The 16,480-nt window shown below is 38.1% G+C and overlaps 1 protein-coding gene across 1 annotated transcript in view; it reads left to right on the top strand.

The window, feature by feature from the left end:
• Window positions 1-12,638, top strand: part of LOC6032693 (DNA polymerase alpha subunit B) — a 44,785-nt gene extending 32,147 nt beyond the window's left edge. Inside the window, exons 3-4 of the mRNA XM_038249794.1 lie at window positions 10,940-11,028; window positions 11,089-12,638. Of these exons, the coding sequence (XP_038105722.1) occupies window positions 10,940-11,028; window positions 11,089-12,547 (1,548 nt within the window). The 3' untranslated portion in view covers window positions 12,548-12,638. The remainder of the gene's footprint in view (window positions 1-10,939; window positions 11,029-11,088) is intronic.
• The last annotated feature ends 3,842 nt before the right edge of the window (window positions 12,639-16,480 follow it).

Here is a 16,480-nt window from a genome sequence, read left to right on the forward strand (position 1 = left end):
ACGCCACTGGAGCAATTCGTCACCAGCAATTTACGTCATTCGTACCATCTTCATCGTACGTCAACCAATCATAACCAGAACCAGAACGCTCACACTCATCAACAATTCCACCAGAAGTAATAATAACAGAGGGCGCCATCACGAAAAGACCCTTCGCCGTGTCCCACACTGAACAAAATACACACAAACAATTTATAAAAGAGGACCCTTCGCGGAAGAGGCGAAAAAACAACCAACTCAAACAAATCGCGCAAGCGTGACACACAATACACTGGCGCAAGCGATGGCAAAAGAGGATTACTTGGCCCTCGGAACCCCGGCCAGTAGCGTGAGAAAGCGTCCCCGAAGTTTTGTCTACCCGTCGTCGTCGTCGCCAACTCACGAAGTAATTTAAATCCTTTGCGCGCAGCCTGCTTGGTTTCGAACTGGTTTCCTGAAACCATTTTGCATATAGGACGAAGCATGGTGGAAGACCCTATTGTGGGCAATTTTGCGCTATCTTAGCATAAATCGGTTGAGAGCGCGCGTGGTTGGTTTCTTGCTCTTCCTAGAAATCCGGACCCTTCGCCGGAACCGCGATCTGCGCGAAATGAAAAGAAGAGGGTTATTGTCTTCTTCTTGTTTGTGGTGTCTTCCTAGAGGTAGCAGCTCTAGTTTGAATAGCGCGAAAGGGCATAGCCCTCGCTTTCAGCAAAAAAACCTTCTCGAAAAAGAGTACCATGTAGTTCCAAGTCTCGAGCCTAGGAGCAAGTTTTAAGAACATGTTCACCGTGTACATAGGAGGGGAGAAACGAGAAATCAAATCCCGCATCTTAACCAGCGACCATCATCATCATCGTCGTCGTCATCGTGATCGCAATATAATCGTAGAGGGGAAGAAGAAGAAAAAAGCAAGCAAATATGGAATAAAAGAACCAAGTGAACTAATAAAACCGCCGAGGCTGATCCATCAGGAGCCAACAACCGGCAACAACAACAACACCACCAGCAACCACTTTTTCCAAACAGTTGGTGGTTGTTGGGGATCTTCAGCGAGCGCAAAGGGTTGACGACCCGGGCTTCTCTGCTGATTTGCGCAAGATTGGCTTATTATTGTGGCTTTTCGTGCGGCTGTTGAACCCTACTTTGAGTTGGGCGCGGACTCAACAAAAGTGGGTTAGGTGAAATGGTAATCTGTCTGAGTTTGATTCTTCTAGTACTGCAGTATTTTTGACTGTTATCTTTTGTTGAATATTAATTTAAAATTTCGGTTTAATTTTTCCCGATGAATTTTAGTCCAGATTTTCTCAAAATTTCACTTTTTTTTTAAATACGCCCTTCCAGAAAAAATAATACACTTTTGGACTGGCCTTAAGGTGGTAGTCACTTTTGAGGGAATTACTGTCAATGATGATTCTGAATTCAGGGTCCAGAAATAGTAAATTGAAATGAAAATATAATCACTTTATGTAAAATGCTTCTACAAAATACACAAAGAAACCCATTTTTTGATTGAAACATTCTGAATCAAGATTTGAATGTTTTTTCTAAAACAAACATGGCCGCCGAATGGCCGATCGGGAATAATGCCTTCCAGAGCCTTAATCACTTTATACAACAATCGATTGTCTATTTTTTCAAATGTATTATAATTTGGATCAATTAGCTAAATAAAAGACAAGCTGATTGAACTAAAAACTTATCCAATCTTTCTTGTAAACCTTCTAGATCACCTAAGCAATTTTTCTTGTAAACCTTCTAGATCACCTAAGCTTAAAATTTAGCTGTTCAAAAAAATGACCCATATTTGTTAGGTTTTGGAATATTTTTCAGTGCATTTTTCCTGTTTTAGCCAAATTGTCTTGAATTTGAAATCAATTTGTTTGTAAGCCAGTCGCTTCAGAGTAAAGGTTTAAAAAATAAAAATTCAAAAACAGAGCCCTGTTCACAATTTTCTCACCTTTGTGAAAATGATTTTTGCTAAAGCTCAATTTTATACAACTTTTGTAGGTGAAAAATTTTAATTGGGAAAATCCATTGTCTCCCGTTGAAACCTTAAACAAAAGTTATTTAATTTGGCCATTTTTGGAAAGAATATGGCGTTTGTTAAAAAAAAAAAAAAAACTTGCCTTCATTACACCTTATTGTGACCATTTAGAGTAAATTTCGGGTTCAAAAGGTAAAGTTCCACACAGTCGTGTTTTTGTTGGAATGTTTTATTGAAGCAGAAGAAGGCCATTTTGTCGAATGAATTTGTTTCAGTGCACGATTAACACCGTTGAAATTGTTAGTTGAAATGGTTTATTCTAGTACTACAGTCTATTTTTATCTCTAATTTTTTCTGGTCTAAAATAATTGCAACAGAAATGTATCAATTTGATGAATATATTTGTTTCAGTGTAATCTAAACCATTCAAATTGTGCACGGTCATGAAAAGGACTGTAGTAAAAATCACCGCAGTTTTGATTAAAATGGGTTCAAAGAGAAGTAAAATTAACACTTGTAGGAGTCTAGAGTTTTTTTTAAAGGTCCTATAAACTATTGTCTTTCATATGCAGCAATTCCATTTGGAAAGAGCCTAAACTGAAAAAAAAGTTCTCCGATCGGGATCAACATTTTTCTGGGGGTTCCTTGGCCAAAATAATTAGACCCGTATTTTTTTATTTGGCCATTAGGGTGACCTACATCGTGCTAGGGTGGTACCTAAAAAATAGCAAGAAGTTTTCTAGCTTAACATTTGAAAAGTCGTATGAAAACTTAAAATGGCGTTTTGACCGTGTCTTTCAAAATTTCACACTCCATGTCGAAAAATTGGCGATGTCGAACCGTACGTTTCTGAGATATGATTTTTTGAAAATATAACTGAGTTTTTCGACGCGCCACGCGCAAAAACCGGAGAATGACGAAATTGGCAAAAAATCAACTTTTTTCATTAAAACTGCGATAACTTTAAAATTTCAGCGATGACCTATAAATGTTTGGGTACCAACATTTTCGTAATTAAAATACGCAACTTTTGGTACCCAGACATGTATAGGTCATCGCTGAAATTTTTAAGTTATCGCAGTTTTAGTGAAAAAGTTGATTTTTTGCCGATTTCGTCATTTCCCTGTTTTTGCGCGTGGCGCGTCGAAAAACTTAGTTTTTATTTTCAAAAAATCATATCTCGGAAACGTACGGTTCGACATCCCCAATTTTTTAATAATTTTATGTGAAATTTTCCGAGGAATCCGATAAAAATATTTTCAGACATAGGCTCTTTGGTCCAGACATGGTCAAAACGCCATTTTAAGTTTTCATACGACTTTTTCAAATGTTAAGCTAGATTTTTTAAACTTCTTGCTATTTATCCCTAATAGCCAAACTCTTCACCTTTTTTTTGCGTCTAAGACAGCTAAAATCGGATGAAATGACGCGGAGATATGATTTTTCGAAAATAGGGTTTTTGCGAAAAATGACGAAAATTGCCATTTTTTTAACCACCCTAGCACGATGTAGGTCACTCTAATGGCCAAACAAAAAAAAAATACAGGTCTAATTATTTTGGCCAAGGAACCCCCAGAAAAAGTTTGAGCCCGATCGGAGAATTTTTTTTCGGATTAGGCTCTTTTCAAATGGAATTGCTGTATGTTTATAGGACCTATTCAAAAAAAAAAAAAAATCTAGAAGTATTTCTTTAAGAAATTAGAAAACAAAAAAAAAATTACTATGTTTTATGCGCTTAGGCCGTGTAACAGACTCATCATGAAATCAAAATACAGACATTTCAAAAACAAACATTGCCTTCACAAAAAAAATCAGATAAGTTTAATCTAGTACTACACTTTCACTATGGCTTCGATCAAATGAGAAGCAATGATAATATGTAATAAATCAAATACTGATAACTTCAGAAAAGGAAGAAGATAATTAAACTCGCGTTCTTCAAAATGTTCTATTCTAGTACTACAGTTGTTTTGGTTTGTAGTTAATTGGTAATCTTGAGTGAATAAGTGCTAATTATTATGCCGTAGTGATCAGGTGCAAACCCGCGTAGTGTTCCAGGTGAAATCCTCTCTTCTTCTAGTACCACACTTTTCTTCGTTTCCTTCGCACACAGTGCTGTTCCAGTCCCCCCCGCCGCGCTTCCCACTATTGTCGATGGGTGTGAATCTAGTGGTTCACATGAGCTTTGCCAAACTGTGACTAGATCCACACTCATTAACAAGAGTGCTAGGAAGTATCATCAGCATCGCCGTTGCAACGGAAAGGAAAGGAAAAAAGGAAGAAAAAAAAAGCTCGGTTGGCAGCTGTTCTGCTTCGGTTCACAATCTTAAGACGCCCTCATTTGCATTCTCTCTCTTCGTGGTTGGTGGTGCACTTGACTTGAATGAAGTGTGGGGGGTTTTGGATTTATCAGCATTCGTCGTGTAGAGGGGGAATTTAAATATTTCCACTTGTTGCTGGTTTCTATTGAAATGTTGTTACTGTTTTCTTTTCTCCGGTATGTTATTGTTGCGGAAGAGGCTACAAATGTCGAGTGCCGGTTTGTGTGAAATATTCCGAAAATAAAGTATTTGCTTATGGAGAGTTGATTTCTACTGTATTTCACGCTAGACAGATGTTTGACATTATGCTAGTTCAATTCCAAGTCAGTATAACTACTTTAAAAAATGTGATGTGTTCTAGTACTTCTTACATCAGATATCAAAGAAGAAATTTAAAACGCTCATACTGTTCTAGTACTACATTTCGATTTTTTAATGTTTAGCACTACTAGAGTAGTTTGAAGCTTCAAAATAGGAAAAAAAAATCTAGTACTGCACTTACTCAAACTAATCAAAAATATTGTATATCTTTCTAAGACTAAGAGTTTCCACTCTTTTCTAATCAAGTCAACGTCATCTACCGCCATAAATCCCATCACAAATTCGATAATATGATTCATAAACAACAGCCCATCTATCCAGAGTGAGACCAACTTCAAAAAGTAGTATTAGAGGGTGAGGTGCTAATAACATTCGTTGACGGAAAACGATTATCACAGTTTTAGAATCTCGAAACTCGTAATTCAAAAAAAAAGTCGTAGGCAATTTCTGGCTCCGCCATAGGGGCCGCCACGCTCCTCATTCGATACATCATCAATTAAGGTCGATGTCAAAACAATCATCCTTCGTTGAAAGAGCACGAGTTTCCTCAGTTTCTAATAGTGAGTCGAGTGGCGAGTGGAGAAAATGTTGCAAGAATGCAACACGCGCCTGTAAGCCTGTATCTTTTCTCCATCTTGAATTTGAATTGAATGGCAAAAGTCGTCGTCGCTGACGACGACGACGGAATTGGATTGTGAAGTGGACCAGTTTTGCTTCCGTTCATCGAGAGAGGAAGGAAAGCTAACGAAGAAACCCGCTTCCGTGAACACGCTCAGTCGCTGGATAAAGCGGTAGATAAGAGTTCAACCAGCAACAACAAACGGTCGTTTGTTTGGAGGATTTGTACACAGCGCTGGCGGTCGATAAATGGTCGATTGTGTGTGATAGTTTTGAAATATCTTTAAATTATGTGGTGAATCGTGAGGGGGAGAGCGTTGACCTCTTTATTGGCTTTTGTAAAAGTTGGGAGGATTGTTCCATTTTGTGTGGTGAGCGTAATCTAGTACTTCGTTTGTAGTAGATTTTTTCAGAAATGAACAAATTATAAATGATAAACCTTTTTTCTACAGTTTTGCGGTACTATTCTAGTACTACAATTCAAATTTACAGTTACTTTATTTGTAATGCAGTCAAAAATAATCGTTTTAGGAGTTTTTCGTTGTTCTCACAGCAAAACAAAAACAGTAATTTTATATTCCGGAATATTGGCAGACATTATTTTACATCAAAATTGGTAAAATTTTCATCAGTTTGTGTTGAATTTAACCCTTTTTACAAATTACCCTGGGCTTTGTCATAATGAGTGTCATAGGTTTGATGCTTGTTTGGCAAAGAGTATGATTTGATTCGATGTGGAATTAAAATCGAAGTGTTCAGTATATTGCTGAAGCTTCCATTTTTACACATGGACACCACTTCATGCTGCGAGAACCCACTTTGGCGTAGTCTCAGGGCTTAATCGATGGCCGGTAAGCTGTCATCGAGACAAGGAGGTTCTCTGATAGTGGAAATATCACATTTGTACAATGAACCGCTACATATGTGATTTTTCCCTATCTTAATGTGGGTGTCAGGTTAGGATGCGGGTTTAAAAAAAATAGTGTTTGTAGAATTTAGGATTTTAACTATAAATATCTACTTTTTATACTTTGCCTTTAGTTATTTAGGGACAAAATTAGTAACAGTGAATTTAGTAATTCTATCAGAATCGGTGATTTTCATTCAAGTAGCATAAAAACCATTCTGATTTGTCAAAATTTCCATAGAGTCTCGATCAATCAATAGTGAAATGATATCGGACTAAATTCGTTGATCTGTTGAACTAACGGTTGTCGGATTATGATCGTATCGACCATTGTTGCGAATCGAGGATCTACTGGAATTCTGACGAACAAATGGTCGTCTCTTTTTCAATTCACGACTTGTAAAATATCAACTGTTATTTTTTTTTGTTTTTTAAAAGAAGCCAGACAGGTTTTAAAAGAAACGTTTTTTTTTGGTTAATAATTAAAATGTCGGGGATTTGAGATAAGAGTAGATTTCGGATAGGTTGCTTTAAATCTTGTATTCAATTCAAGTTAGGTAGTTATCCGCAAATGAATATTTGGACTTATATGAATAATTGAACATTTTGGACTTATGAATAACACACAACTGTGCATTTATTCTAGATTCAGATCCATACAGCGTCAGTGTTTATTTGGTCGAAGTGTACTAATTCATTGGCAGATCTGATTCTAGTTGTAATGTACGACAAGACTACTGACGGACGTGACAGGACGAGGGCCCAGTTTAGAGGTTTCGACATCAACGATGTGCGGCTGGATCACCCTCCCAAAAAAAAAAAAAAAAAAAAAAAAAAAAAAAAAAAAATTTAACCCTTTTTACAAATTAATTTAAGTAAAATTATACACAAACAAGCCTTACTTCTGCCTTTTTTTCGTTTGTTGACGTTTTTTGATTTTTTGCTTATTCAGCCTCCTGTGATCAAAATATGATTTTACGTAACTTTCTCCATACAATTTGCCGATGCTCCGGAATCGGTTAGCGTAAGAACCTTCCTTGGGCTTATACGAACCCAACGCAACAAAAAGCACCTCGATCCGACGCTCCTTATTGAACTGATTCGCGTTCGAACAAATATTATACACAAATTGAGGGAATATTTAGCCATACAATTTTCAATCTTCTAAAGTTCAACTTTTTTTTTACTGAGTATGATGCTGTTTTAGTCAGATTTAAGTTAGTTGTTATTGAGTTACATTTTCAGAAATTCGATGTTAATCAATGCAATATTATTAGAATAACTCTTTTAAAAGTTTTTAGGCCGTTGCAAATATTTTTTAAAGTTTATGTTTTGAATTTTTATGAAATTACAATGTACAGCACCGCAAAAAAAAAATATTTTTCGCAAAAAAATATTTTTTTTGTAAATACATAGATATTTTGAAAACTAATGATTGCAAAACAAATAGGCAGATGTAAATTGCATACCGTGGCTTGTAATTTAAATTTTTATATTTTTTGCAACCCCCCCCCCCCCCCCCCCCTCGACTTTGGCCAGGGTCGAGGGACATAAACTTCAAAAAATATTTGGAACGGTCTTATTGTCACAAAAAAAAAACATTTTTCTTGTCACTCTGATGAGCATGTACTGAAATTTAGTTCAAGTACTTCTTAAAGTATACTTATGCAAAACAATTTTTTTGCTGATAAATAATAACTTTAAAGGTTTGGTTTCATTCCCCCTTGAGTGGAGAAGGTATTACAATACATATATATTTTTTTTATAACCGTTTTTTTGTGTTTGCCAATAAACATTTTCTCTCAAGATCTCTTTAAATAGGATTAAATAGAAATGTTTTGAAATGAGTTTCTCTTCCTCTTTTGTTTCATTATATTGCATTTATTTAGATCGAATTTCTGAAAATATTACTCAATAACAACTAACTTAAATCTTACTCAAACAGCATCATACTCAGTAAAAAATGTTGAATTTCGGAAGGTTGAAAAATTTATTTTCAATTTTTGTATAATTTTACCTAAATTAATTTGTAAAAAAGGTGCAATTCAACAAAAACTGATGAAAATTTCACCAGTTTTGATGTAAAGTCTGCCGATATTCCCAGATATTAAATGATTTTTTTTTGCTGTGAGAACAACGAATAACTCCTAAAGACTTTTGACTAACGTTGTCAGATTACGATTAAATTATTTAGATGAAAATATTGTTTAATTAAATAGCACCAAAAAAATAAGATGATTATTGCAGTACTAGATTTTCCTTTGTTTTTTCATAAACTTGAGCAGAAAAGACAAAATCTTCAAATAAAAGTTGTACTAGCCTAAATACAAAAAGAAATTGAAAAAAGAACAAGAAAGTAAAACATTGCGTAGAAAACAAGTTGAATTTTTTTTTGCTGTCTTCCAGATAAATACAGTATGTAAAAAAAGTATTTACACCCCTTGGGCACTATGCACATTTTGTGATGAAACATGTAAACAATTTAATGTTGACATAAACCTAGTACTACGTTTTGTTCAGAAACTCATGCCGAACATTTTGCTACAAAAAGCTCATAAAAAGATGTTTTCTATAAAAAGTCATATAACAAATACTATTACAAAAATCAAAAAAGGTGCAAAAAAAGTTTGTACACCTTTCGAAAAATTAACATAAATAAAGTTATTTGTTGACAAATCACCATAAATCCAGTCTCCCATCTCCAAATAGGCATCCTTGACTGATTAAAAAAATAATTTGGATTGAATATAAAGTTTACTAATTACTTAGTATAAAAGTTTATATAACTCTGGAAATTCTATATAAAAATTATCTAAACTTAACTTTGCAAACTTTCAATTTAACTAAATGTCAATATATTACCATAGAATTGCTAAATAAACATTCTGGAGTGGGTATAACACCGTTTGGGGGTCTTTGTATCGCTAGAATAGATTTTTCGTTGGAATTTCGTACCAACCCGGAATTACGTCGTCGGAAAATCCGCCGGCATCCGAACCGGTCAACAATTCACAAGTCAACCTATGTGGCATCAGAAAGGGCATAAAATTTCCGATCTTTTGATACCCATACATTTAGGTTTTCTATAAAACCCACGTTTTTTAATACCTAGGCAAAAACGTTGTTATGGTTTCGTTTGAGCAATCTGCTAAAAATGTATGGAATTTCGTAAGTTTTGTTCTCGTGGATCAAACTTACTTACTTACTTTACTGTAGATCTTAAGATAAATTTTTAAGACGTGAATCTAGAACTGCAACATTAAATTACAAAAAAAAAAACAATTAATATAAATAAAACTTCAGAAATGTTCAAATCGTGAATAATTTGAAAAGTGACAATTTTGACAACCAAATAGAAGATAAGTGCAGTACTAGAACATCTCTTGGAAATTGAAATATTTTCTGAATCCAGCTTCAAAATCGTTATGCTTGTTTTTTTTTGTGTAAACTATTTTTGTAAACAGAGCAAGTTGCCATTCATCCATTATTTGTAAATCTCAAAAAAGATCTTCGAAGAGTGAGGAGGAGGAAGATTTCTCTATTGAAGCCATTTAAAACAAAAACTAAAAAACGAAGCAAAGTTCAAAGACAGCGCACCCCGCTCAAAACCAAGGAAAATGAAAAATAAGTGCATTTAGGTGCCCTCCAGCAAAAGCGTCCAAGTTAAAAGTCGTGAAGATGGCGAAGAAACGAAGAAAAAAAAACACATTACACAAAGAACCATTGAAACGTCCAGCATCCACACAGTACCCGGCGGCGGCGGCAGCGGCAACGGCAATTGAACTCAATTTTCGTCGGCGTGCATGTATCTGGTGCACGGTTTTCAGTTGCAATATAGCTTCGTGACTAGATTACATGCTCGTCTATGAAGTTGGGACCGAACCAACCAGCCAAAATGAGGAGAAGAAGAAGAAAAAGTGTTTGCAGAAATCTCAGCGTCGAAAGGTATAAAGGTATGAAGAAGTGCAAAGTGTGGTGTAGTACTAGAATGAGCAAAAGGGGGTCGCCTTTTGACACGCAAAGACAGTGCGAAATTGGCCACTTTGGGGCTTGGGAAAATTGCGCCAATTTTGCGATTCTATCCAGGTCTTGCGAGAGGGGAAAAATTATGGTGATGATGATGAGTTTTGCTGAACTGCGGCTCTGTGGACTAGAAGAGAGAAGGGGAAGGGATGGGGCCAGGAGATAGTAATTGCATAGTTGGGAAATAATTGGTCGCGTCTGGGAACGTACAGAGTCAGGAAATCGACGCTGGTTGTTGGTGGGATGACGGTGCATCGAGCTGACTGACTGACGACGACGACGACGTTTCGTTACGTTGTCGTTTCTCTGAAAAATCAATCAGCGCGCCAAGAAACGTGACGAAGCGATCGGGTCGCGGGTCAGATTTGCTGAAAGGAGAAAAAGAGACGGGGGTCAAGTTGCTGCAATTATTCGGTTTTAGTCACTTCAAAGTGAAATAAATTCTAAATTGTCTAAAACTAAATAATTTTCTTCAAAATGCTGATTTGAGTTCATTTCAGTGATTCTTGTCTTAATTGCAATCGTGGTAGGCCTGGCCAAAATAGGAAGGAACCCTCAAATTTGACAGTTCACGTGGTTTTTCAGGTTTGTTTACTTCACAGGCTTTCAACTTAGGCAACCCAATATGAATGCTTGGCCAGGCCTACTATGCTGTGTTTACCGTAGACATGATGCTTTTTAATATTTTAAATATCGAAGTATTCTTTTATATGTCGATTAAACTTGTGATAAGAAAATTTTAAAAAAGACGTTTTTACAACTTTCAATTTGTTTCATCCACAGACCAAGAAACGGCCCGTGTCCCGACTGCTGGCCCAAACCCCGGACAAACCCAACAAGGCTCAATTCGCTCCGGCCAGTTACTCTCCGATGTAAGTGTCCCGTAAGATCACTCGCCACGCCAAGAACTAACCTCAACTCCCTCTTAACAGTGCCCCCTCGAAGAAGTCCGCCGACGAGGAACAACCCAGCAATTCCGGCAATGTCGTGTACACCTTCGGCAACGCGTTCCTGCTCAAGCAGACCAGCTGGAGCTCGACGGCAACCGCAGGCGCCCGTCCCGCGCTATCGATTCTGGCCCAGATGCATCAGCGATCGGCAAAGGCCGCCGTAGCGTCCGATGACCTGCCCAAGTGCATGGGCGATGCGTGCAAGTACATGTACGACTCGAACTACGACCGGGTGCTCATCTTGGGCGATCGGATCTACGAGGGAGGTCGCGAGATCTGCCAGCGGTTGGCCGAAGCGAGAAAGCAGCAGCGGGAGAGGGAGAATGGGGCTTCAGCAGAAGAGGAGGTCATTCCGGAGGATGATCGGGAGGCGACGCTGCTGGAACAGGTTGCGATTCACCACGTGGACTACCCGAGCACGGACGTGATTACGGTGCTGGGACGGATCGCCGTGCATCCGGAACGGCAGGAAGGTGGTCGGTTGGCCATCGTGGACTACGACGAGATGACGCTGCGCTACACGAAGCTGGATTTCAGCAAGCTCAAGTCCTGGTCCGTGTTCCCCGGAGAAACGGTTGTACTGGAAGGGGTCAACCCTAGGGGAAACCTGTTCGAGGTGCGCAAGGTTCACTACGAAGTGCCACTTGCCCCACCACCAGCTCCCACCACACTCGGCAAGCCACTTCACATGGTCATCGGAGCGGCGCCCTTTACCGACAAGGACAACCTTCAGTACGACAAACTGTCCGACCTGCTCGCCTATTGCGCCGAAAACAACCCGGATGTCCTCATCCTAACCGGTCCCTTCGGCAGTACCAGCAACGACACCCTCTTCCTCACGATCGCCGAGTCCTTCGAAGAATACTTTGAAAAGATCATGGCCAACATCGTAACCTCCGTTCCCCCAACCACCGAAATCCTGATCGTCTCCAACCACGACGATCTGCAATCCTCCTTCGTCTACCCTTCCTTCCCGTACAAAATCTCCAAATTCTACAAAAACCTGCACTTCCTCCCGGACCCCTGTGTCGTCTCCATCAACGGAATGCACGTCGCCATCACCACCGTCGACGTCGTCCGGGACCTCTCCGAAGCGGAGCTGAGCGTCGCCCCGTCCGGGGACAAAATCAAGCGTGCCTTCAACTACATGTTCCACCACCGCTCGTTCTACCCGCTCAACCCGCCGCCGGAGAGTGTCCCCCTGGACGTGGACCTGCTGCACCACTTTGGCACGCTGCCGCGCGTTCCCAACGTGATGATCTGCCCGGGCGACCTGAAACCGTACGTGCGGGACGTCAACGGGTGCGTGTGCGTAAATCCGGGCCACCTGACGGACTACGACAGCGGGGAGGGGACGTTTGCCCGGGTTGTGGTGCATCCGCCGGAGGAGCCGACGGCGGCGCCCTTCAGCTACGTGGCCTGCCAGGTGGTCAAGTCGTGAGTTGAAGTTGAGAAATTGTTGTTCTGTTTGGAAAGTGTCTTTTGTACAGTGAATGTGGAAAAATAAAAAATGATTTTCATGTTCTAAGGCAGTTTTGGGAGGATTGTTGTTGTACATTGAAAGAAACTCCTCGATAAATTATCTGAACTAAATAGGGGCAGGGGGGGCAGAATGGACCATGGGGGCAGAACGGGCCACCCTTGGTTTTGGGCTTTAGAATGGATTTAGACCAACTGTAAGGCAAGGGTCTTATAAAGGACGTCAAATAACATCACCATACCGAAAACGACGTTTGAATTCAATGTATTTTTCGAATTATGAGCAAAAATGTAAATTTATTGACAAAACCACGCAAATGTTGTTTTTTTGGAGGTTTTTAAATAAACTTTCTGAAAAGTTGGATTGTTTGAAAAAGTTTGCTCAATGCTTATAACGTTACTAGATGCTTCTACCAAGGTATACAAACAACAACGGAACCTGAAAATCATTTAGAGGCTTGGTGGTGGAAGTGTTAAATTAAAATCCACTTGGGGGCAGAATGGACCACCCTTTTCCTGCCTTATAAAAATAATCAAAAGTTATGAATTTTTGATTTAATGGATTATGTCGCTTCTGGTAGGTTCACAAACCATGTTTAATGCAACAAAAGTTGATTTTTTAGTTGTTTCGACGCTTAGTTGTAAAAATAGTGTCTTTTTTCGACATATTTACACTATTTTCAAAAATCTTTGTTTTTTAAGTTACTTTTTTTTATAAAAGTGATCAATTTTCATGGAAACTATAATGGAAAGGTCCCTCAAGTAATTTCTTATCACCCTTCAACGTTGTATTACAAGAAATGGCTTTTTTTCTAAGGTGGCCCATTCTGCCCCGCAGGGTGGTCCGTTCTGCCCCGCACCCTGGAGAGTTAGTCGAAAAAACTTTTTTTTTAAAGTGGCTCAAAAATAGTTTTTAGTAAAAAAATTTCATCAACCAATTATATAACATTGAAGGGAACATTCCAAAGCATAAGCCTACTACACTGGATTCATAAATTTTTATGTTTTTCTATGGTTTTTGGTGCATTTTTCTTAGGCGGTCCATTCTGCCCCCCCTGCCCCTATTTGATATTTGTCATGATCCATTAAAAATCGGTAAAATGGATCGAAATACACTCAAACCCCGATGGTTTGACACCAACTGTTGTCCAACGAACGGGGTCACTTTTTAGTTTACACCCTCTTTACACGGAGTTCACACACACTCTACCGAACGTTTGTTTTGATAGTGTGCGTGAGCGCCGTGTAAATAGTGACAGTTCGTCACTTTTTAGTTTGACTTTGACCAACCAACGAGGTACAAACGAAAAAGTGACCAACCACCGGGGGCTGAGTGTAGGACAAGTTCTTAACCTGCCATACATACTAGAATACTCGCTTACTTTTTTAAAAGGTTCTACCAGCATGGAACTTTTTGAAAAAGTACTCTAGAATTTCATCGCCACGCCATTTTAACCGATTTTAGCTGTCTTGGGCGCTTATGAAAGGTGGTTGGCCTTTCAAAAAAAAATTGTTTTGAGTCTCAAAAATTAGGCGTGGCATTTGAGAATTGTCGCATTAAAAATAGTATAGGTGAAATTTTAAAGTTTAAATTTTGTAGATATTTTGATCAATTTGGTGTCTTCAGCAAAGTTGTAGGTATTGTTGAGGACTCTTGAGAGAAAAATAGGTAGACGGAAAAAATTGCCGATTTTTTATTAACTCTTTTTTCACAAAAACTCAATTTCCCAAAATACGTATTTTCGAGATTTTTTTTATATGTTTTAGGGGACAAAATTCCGTAACTTATGAGCCAAAAAATCTGCCGCTGAGTTATAATTTTTTGAAAAAAAATTGATTTTTGGAAAAAAAAATTTCATACAAAAAAAAACATTTACCTGATTTTTTAATTTAAAATTGAATTTGCAATCGAAAAAAAGTACATACTTTACAGATTTTTTGATAAAGGGCTCCGTTTTCAAAATGTAGCCACCGAAAGTTTGATTTTAGCGAAATATTTGCAGTTTTTCGATTTTTAAAAATAGTGACCATGAGTGACCATTTCTAAAAATAATTCAGTTCAGAAAATTTGCTATAAAATTGTCTAAGAGACATTTAAGACCTCTGGTTGCTGAGATAGTGGCTTAACAAAAATGAAACAGTAAAATTGAAGTTTCCTAAGTCTCTCCCAAACAACTCACCATTTTCTAATGTCGATATCTCAGCAACCAATGGTCCAATTTTCAATATTAAAACATGAAACATTCCGCATTTGTGAAATTTTCTGATCTTTTCGAAAAAAATATTATGATTTTTTTTTAAATCAAGACTAACATGTTAAAAAATATTGTTTTCCAAAAGATCGGAAAATTTCACGAATGTTTTTTTTTCATGTTTTAACATTGGAAATCGGTCCATTAGTTGCTGAGATATCGACATTAGAAAATTCTGGAAAATGTTCCTGAGTACCGGAGATTTTTCGAGTTTCCGTAGGTGGTTTTGAGGATTTTTTGTTATTTATTTATTGAAAACATTATACCGTAATCTGGGGTGAATCGGGACTACAGTCTGAATAGGGACAGCAGTTTTTAGAGCACTTAAAGCTTTTAAATTTGGAAATGGATGAACACATTTTGTTGGTCTGAGTCTGTTCTAACCGAAATCAATCAGAAAAATCAAAATATTGTGCTGCAACATGGTTAAAACTGTTGTCCCAATTCGCCCCATGTGTCCCGATTGACCCCAGTTTACGGTATTTCAGTTTATTGAAGATTCTCTTCGCTCTAGTCAAAAGTAAAGTTTATAAATGTTTTAAGGTTTGTAATAGTTGATTTTGTAGTTCAAAACTATGTAGAATTCAATAACATTTAAATATTTTTATCTTAAAGCTGCATCGGCCCACTACCCTTTCCAATCAAACACCTATCTTCGTCATATGGAGAGTTTGATGCTCGATTAAAGCTCTAAAAATACAATTTAGGCTATAAACTTACCAGCAACAGCACCGCCTCGAGTAAGCACGCAAATGTATGCCACTTACTGGCCAAAAAGATTAAATTTAATGCACTTTTGAACATAATTTCTATTTTGCGAGACCAATTCTTATCATTTTGGTGGCACACACATCCACACGCAAGATCAGAGGTTAACTGCTTAACGAAAGTCGCCATCTATATCTTTTCACTTGCGCTAACGATTTCAAAGCGCTTCAGGTATAAATTTGCGTCCAACTACCGGCAACATGTTCTTTTGACCGTTACTTAGTCACTCACTTGAAAAATAATCCCGAAACATGTAAATAATTAGCAAGCGCCATAAAAAAAACAAACGCGCTAAGTCTTTTGACGTTTCAATTTTGACGAACCATTCCAATCGAAGGCTGAAGAAAAACGAGCGAGAAGCGAAGGCAAATAAAGAACAAAGGGTGGCTAGAGACCCTAAATAGGGAGACTGGTCTAAGTTTGCTAAATCGATCTGGCAACGTATGTTTTGAGCTTGACAACACTGATAAGTTTTGCTGGGCGTAAAGGCAAAATGCTCATTTGGATACGTCAAACTCGTGTCTGTTTGGGTACGTACCAGTTAGAGACCCTATTTAGGATCTCTAAGGGTGGCCACCAACACAACCAGCAGTGCCTGCGGAGTGAGCCAGTGATGCCAGGACATATTCTCTATAAGTGCTACTTTTCGTAAGTGTTCGCTTAAAATTTCATCAATTTTGGCAGCACGAAGCAGACCCAAAAGAGCGCTGGAAGAAAAAAAGAACTAAGCTGAAAATAGAAAAATGGGCGTGGCCCAATGCAGTCGACTGATTAGAATGCATTTTTGAAATATTTTTTTAAAGGCTTGTAAAAGGAAAAGCATAACTTTTAATAAAACTGAAAATAAACAGAAATGTTCACAAAAAGTTACTCTA

Source organism: Culex quinquefasciatus, chromosome 1 (assembly GCF_015732765.1).
Source record: "Culex quinquefasciatus strain JHB chromosome 1, VPISU_Cqui_1.0_pri_paternal, whole genome shotgun sequence".
Classification (NCBI taxonomy): Eukaryota; Metazoa; Arthropoda; class Insecta; order Diptera; family Culicidae; genus Culex; species Culex quinquefasciatus.